The 6,715-nt window shown below is 40.9% G+C and overlaps 1 protein-coding gene across 1 annotated transcript in view; it reads left to right on the plus strand.

Annotated features, from left to right (window-relative positions):
- DARS2 (aspartyl-tRNA synthetase 2, mitochondrial) overlaps positions 1-6,715 on the plus strand; it is a 48,112-nt gene that overhangs the window by 12,996 nt on the left and 28,401 nt on the right. The window contains exons 7-10 of the mRNA XM_011981463.1: positions 1,932-2,043; positions 3,190-3,259; positions 4,754-4,933; positions 6,260-6,367. Of these exons, the coding sequence (XP_011836853.1) occupies positions 1,932-2,043; positions 3,190-3,259; positions 4,754-4,933; positions 6,260-6,367 (470 nt within the window). The remainder of the gene's footprint in view (positions 1-1,931; positions 2,044-3,189; positions 3,260-4,753; positions 4,934-6,259; positions 6,368-6,715) is intronic.

Raw genomic sequence — 6,715 nt, forward strand, 5'->3', positions numbered from 1 at the left:
GTCTCGCTCTGTTGCCCAGGCTGGAGTGCAGTGGCGCGATCTCAGCTCACTGCCAGCTGTGCCTCCCAGGCTCATGCCATTCTCTTGCCTCAGCCTCCTGTGTAGCTGGGACTACAGGCGCCCACCACCATGCCTGGCTAATTTTTTGTATTTTTTAGTAGAGATGGGGTTTCACCATGTTAGCCAGGATGGTTTCGATCTCCTGACCTCATGATCCATCCGCCTCGGCCTCCCAAAATGCTGAGATTACAGGCATGAGCCATCGTGCCTGGCCAATTTTTGTATTTTTTTAGTAGAGACGGGGTTTCGCCATGTTGGCCAGGCTGGTCTCAAAATCCTGACCTCAGGTGATCCACCTGCCTCGGCCTCCCAAAGTGCTGGGATTACAGGTGTGTGCCACCACGCCCAGCCAATGAATTGGTTCTTTAAGAACAAATCTCTTGGCCAGACGCAGTGGCTCATACATGTAGTCTTAGTACTTTGGGAGGCTGAAGCAAGAAGGATGACTTGATTCTAGGAGTCCAAGACCAGCTTGGGCAACAAGACCCTTTCTCTTTAAAGAAAAAAAAAAATGGAAGAGGAAAAAAAATTAAAGAATAAGTCTCTCATATATTAAAAATTGACATTTTTCGGCCAGGCGCAGTGGCTCACACCTATAATCTCAGCACTCTGGGAGGCCGAGGCGGGCAGATCCTGAGGTCAGGAGTTAGAGACCAGCCTGGCCAACCATGGCCAACATGGTGAAACCTCGTCTCTACTAAAAGTACAAAAATTAGGCCGGGCACTGTGGCTCATGCCTGTAATCCCAGTACTTTGGGAGGCTGAAGTGGGTGGATCACCTGAGATCAGGAGTTCAAGACCCGCCTGACCAACATGGTGAAACCCCGTCTCTACTGAAAGTACAAAAAAAAATTTAGCCAGGTATGGTGGCAGGCACCTGTAGTCCCAAATACTTAGGAGGCCAAGATAGGAGAATCGCTTGAACCCAGGAAGTAGAGGTTGCAATGAGCCAAGATCATGCCATTGCACTCCAGCCTGGGAGACAGAGTGAGACAACAATTCAAAAAAAAAAAAAGCCAGGTGCAGTGGCAGGAACCTGTAATCCCAGCTACTCGAGAGGCCGAGGCAGGAGAATCACTTGAATCCAGAAGGCGGAGTTTGCAGTGAGCCCAGATTGTACCACTGCACTCCAACCTAGGTGACAGAGCAAGACTCTCTCTCAAAAAGAAATTCTTTTTAATAAATAAAAATGGACATTTCTGGCCAGGGGCAGTGGCTCACACCTGTAATCCCAGCACTTTGGGAGGCCAAGGTGGGCAGATCACGAGGTCAGGAGTTCAAGACCAGTCTGGCCAACATGGCAAAACCCTGTCTCTACTAAAAATACAAAAATTAGCAGGGTGTGGTGGTGGCAGATGCCTGTAATCACAGCTACTTGGGAGGCTGAGGCAGGAGAATCACTTCAACCCGGGAGGCGGAGGTCGCAGCGAGCCAAGATTGTGCCATTGCACTCCAGCCTGGGCGACAAGAGCAAGACTCTGTCTCAAAAAAAAAATGACATTTCTAAACATTAATATTTACTCGATTTATACAGTCTATGAAATTATAAAACTACAGTTTAATTTGGAAATGCAATTAGGAATTACTTGGATAGGAAATGATACACAAAATTCATTCATCTAGTAACAGAATTGGAAATTCAATTCCACAAGTATAAACTTAACACCTACAATATATAATGGTGTTTAAAGCCTATTATGTGCAAGTCTTTTTAGGGACTCAAAGATAAGTGGGAAATTATCTCTGTCATTGTAGGAACTTTGTTCTTTAGTCATTCAGTGATAAACTGAAGTAACAGCTTCTACTAGTCAGTTATACCTTGGATTTGTTTTTGTTTTTTAATAATCTGTCTTCTCTCTCTCTCTCTCTTTGAAAGGGTGCCAAAGAGTTTTTAGTACCATCCAGGGAACCTGGAAAGTTTTATTCTCTCCCTCAGAGTCCTCAACAGTTTAAGCAACTTTTGATGGTTGGCGGTTTAGACAGGTGAGCTTTTTTTTATGGTAGCAGTTGTCAGAGAAGGAAAAGAGAAAAACAAAGGGAAAAAAGGAAACACAAAATCCTCTCTGTTCTCAAGAGAAGGATAGAAAATTTTTGAGAGTTTGGAGAATACTTATAAAATACCCTCATAATTCGTAATAATCCTTTATTAAAGGTTTATTGGGTGGCTACCACATACAAAGCTCTGTGCTAGTAGATGTGAGAGGGGATTTAAACAACAACAAAAAAAAGAATAGGTTCTGCTCTCAAGGTGTTAGTTAAGGCTAGTAAGCCAGAATAGGATAATGAATAAAACCAACTGTGATATAAACCAAATGTAAATGTATTGAGATTTGCAAATTAGGTATTAAGAGCTTTAAAATTATATTGTTTGAGGAAATTTAGAAAACTTTGTGAGCTAGACCTTTGAGGACAGAGCTACATTTCAGCAGTTGAAGATGAGAGTTGGAATGGCATAGCACAGAAAGTCTCATGTGTATCCATGGTACAGTAAGTATTTCACTTTGGTCAAAGCAAAAGAGTGTATATGAAGAAGCATGGACTAAAAAAAATGTTTTAATAAAAAGAACTGGCATGGACTGATTTGCATGCCAGTCTAATGTACGAACATCCAGAGATGCCAGTGTTTATTTTGAAAACAATATATAGAACAACTTCTCATAGGTCAGCTGTATATCTAATTCTATTAAAGTGTCATAAAAAATAAAAGTATTTCTTACTTTTTTTTTTTTTTTGAGACAGAGTCTTGCTCTGTCACCCAAGCTGGAGCGCAATGGCGCGATCTTGGCTCACTGCAACCACTGCCTCCCAGGTTGAAGTGATTCTCCTGCCTTCGCCTCCCGAGTATCTAAGATTACAGGTGCACACCACCGCACCCGACTAATTTTTGTATTTTTAGTAGAGACAGCGTTTCACCATGTTGGCCAGGCTGGTTGTGAATGCCTGACATTGCAGTCTGCCCGCCTCGGCCTCCCAAAGTGCTGGGATTACAGGCATGAGCCACCATGGCCGGCCCTTCTTACATTTTTTAAGTATCATTGTTTTATTACTTGCATTGCCTTAAACTTTTGGGAAAAAGTGTATATGCCTTCCTAGAATCATGACTCAATTAATGCTATTTCTTAATTGCAGATATTTTCAGGTTGCCCGATGTTATCGAGATGAAGGTTCAAGACCAGACAGACAGCCTGAATTTACTCAGGTACAAAGTTATATTCACTTGTTTCTTAAAATTCAGGCTTACTATTTTGAAAATAGTTTTTTTTGTTGTTTTGTTTGTTTGTTTGTTTGTTTTGAGACAGAGTCTTGCTCTGTCACCTAGGCTGGAGTGCAGTTGCGTAATCTCAGCCCACTGCAAGCTCTGCCTCCTGGGTTCACACCATCCTCCTGCCTCAGCCTCCTGAGTAGCTGGGATTACAGGCGCACACCGCCATGCCTGGCTAATTTTTTATATTTTTAGTAGAGACGGGGTTTCACCATATTCACCAGGATGGTGTCTATCTCCTGACCTTGTGATCCACCCTCCTTGGCCTCCCAAAGTGCTGGAATTACAGGCGTGAGCCACCGCGCCCAGCCTAAAATAGTATTTTCAAGACCAGTGCAGTATTAATACTTTACTTCTCATTACATTTTATCCATCAGATAGTTAATTAAACTCACCTGCAGTTGAGAAACTATTCAGTTTTTTTTATCCATTGCATGTGTCCTTTTTAAAATTTTTTTTCTTTCCTTGGATAGCACAGGGGCCACACTGTCATTCCAATTTTAGTATATGTGCTGCCAAAGCGAGCATATGTCCTTTTCATAAAGAATGTGGTCAGCAACTAAGGAATGCCAGAAATTCCTAAAGTGTTCTAATGTTCATGATAAAGTCCTTAAGTCATGTTCTAGTGTTCATGATAAAATCCTTAAAACAAATCTCTTATATATTAAGAACGAATAATTTTATATATTGATATTTTAATCTAATATGTGGACTTACCAAAGCTATTATGATTGGCTTTCTGTATAATAGCATTTTATTTTATTTTATTTTATTTTATTTTATTTTATTTTATTTTATTTTATTTTTTTTGAGACAGAGTCTTGCTCTGTCTCCCAGGCTGGAGTGCAGTGGCACAATCTTGGCTCACTTCAGCCTCTACCTCCCGGGTTCAAGCAATTCAACTGCCTCAGCCTCCCAAGTAGCTGGGACTACAGGTGTGTGCCACCATGTCCGGCTAATTTTTTGTGTTTTTATTAGAGACAGGGTTTCACCATGTTGGCCAGGATGGTCTCGATCTCCTGACCTCGTGATCCGCCTGCCTCGGCCTCCCAAAGTGCTGGGTTTACAGGCGTGAGCCACCATACCTGGCCAATAGCATTTTAATCATGTGTTGAAGTGAAAAAATTATGAGCTTTGGAGTTGGACAGACCTGGGATCAGATGTAGCTTTGCTGCTTACTAATTGCACATACGCAAATAAGTAACTTAGTTCTCTGAGCCTTCAGCCATGCAATAGTTGTGAGAACTAAACAAGTTAATGTATGTAAGGCCATTAGCCCAGTGTCTGACATAAAAGAGATGTACAATAATATTTATACTCTCTGCATGTATTATTTATGTGCAAAATTCTATAGTAACTTGAAAGCAGAAAAATACATAAACGTGTATATACTGTGGCTAAATTAGTTTCCATATGTTACTTTGGTTTCAGATTGACATAGAGATGTCTTTTGTAGACCAGACTGGGATCCAGAGTTTAATTGAGGGTTTGCTCCAATATTCCTGGCCCAATGACAAAGATCCTGTGGTTGTTCCTTTTCCCACTGTGACTTTTACTGAGGCGCTGGCCACCTATGGAACTGATAAACCCGACACTCGCTTTGGAATGAAGGTACTTATCTTCACTTTTCTAGGACTCTGTCCCCAAATAATCCTGCAGTCTTTTTAAACCACTTTGAAATTGACAAGTGTTACACACTGTTAGAGGATATTTTTGTGACCTTGTTACCTTTGTTGTTACAGAGCTAGAGCAAGAGAGAATAATAGCATGTTAGCAATACAGTGCTTTCTATCTATCATGTTCCAAGATCCATTTCCAAGAGCAACATTCTTGCTGTAAAGTTTTTATTACTTGCAAGTTACTGATTATATGGATATGAATGGTAACTTGAAAGAAAAAATAACTATTCTTTCCTTTTCCGTTTTTTTTAAAGCCAAGGAGTTACTAAGTTTCCTTGGTCCATAAAAATCTCAAACATATGACAATGTTTATTCAAATTATTAATATCTGTAAGTATTTAAGGCAGGGGTAGAATTTATATAGAACAGTTTCATTACCAGACCTCTACTTGTTTGCTCTTAAAGAGCAATATCCCTTGATCTCCATAATGCCGGTGACATTTCTATATCTCAGTTCTCAGTGCACGTTCTTTAGAAATCGAGTCCTGCCTGGTCTGTGAATAGTCAGTGCTCAATTCTTAGAATGAAAAAAATACAATACACAAAAAGTCATAACTACCAACTTATAGCTGCCAACTCAACTACTTCTTGTTCCTTCGTTTGTAATATGGAATAGTGGTTCTTTTTTTATTTTTTTTGAGATGGAGTCTCGCGCTGTTGCCCAGGCTGGAGTGCAGTGGTGAGATCTTGGCTCACTGCAACTTCCACCTCCTGGGTTCAAGTGATTCTCCTGCCTCATCCTCCCAAGTAGCTGGGACTACAGGTACGTACCACCACACTGGCTAATTTTTGTATTTTTAGTAGAGATGGGGTTTTGCCATGTTGGCCAGACTGACCTCCTGACCTCAGGTGATCTGCCCACCTCAGCCTCCCAAAGTGCTGAGATTATAGCGTGAGCCTCTGCACCAAGCCTGGAATCTTAATCTGGTTCTTAAATCAGACTGCTTGGGTTAAATTCTGACTCTGCCACTTACTAGCTATGCCATCTTGGGCAAGTTCCTTATTTCTGTGTCTTGGTTTCATCTATGAAATAGGGATAATAAAGAGTGCTAACCTCATAGTTTTATGCAGATTAAATGAATGAGTATATGTAAAACACTGGTCATATTGCTTAACCCATGGTAAACACTCTTTGAATGTAGTCTATAAATGTTAAATTATCAAGATCTATTCTCTTCTTTAAAATCTTGTTTGTAAAATGTTTTCAGATAAAAATTACTTCATATTTAGTTATCTCTTTTTGTTACCCATTTTCCAGATTATAGATATCAGTGATGTGTTCAGAAACACAGAGATTGGATTTCTTCAAGATGCACTTAGTAAGCCCCATGGAACTGTGAAAGCCATATGTATCCCTGAAGGAGCAGTAAGTGAAGTTCTGTGTTTCTCTAGAATGTATGCTTTGGAAGTAACTTTGCTCAATACTGTCATATTTAAACTTCAGAAAGAACAATTCTTTTTAAATAAAAATAGGTATTTTTGCTGGGCGTGGTGACTCACGCCTGTAATCCTAGCACTTTGGGAGGCCGAGGTGGGTGGATCACTTGAGGTCAGGAGTTCAAGACCAGCCTGGCCAACATGGTGAAACCCCATCTCTACTAAAAAATTAGTCAGGCGTGGTGGCAGGTGCCTGTAATCCCAGCTACTTGGGAGGCTGAGGCAGGAGAATTGCTTGAACCTGGGAGTCGGAGGTTGCAGTGAGCTGAGATCACAC

This window comes from Mandrillus leucophaeus, unplaced genomic scaffold (assembly GCF_000951045.1).
Source record: "Mandrillus leucophaeus isolate KB7577 unplaced genomic scaffold, Mleu.le_1.0 Scaffold226, whole genome shotgun sequence".
Lineage (NCBI taxonomy): Eukaryota > Metazoa > Chordata > Mammalia > Primates > Cercopithecidae > Mandrillus > Mandrillus leucophaeus.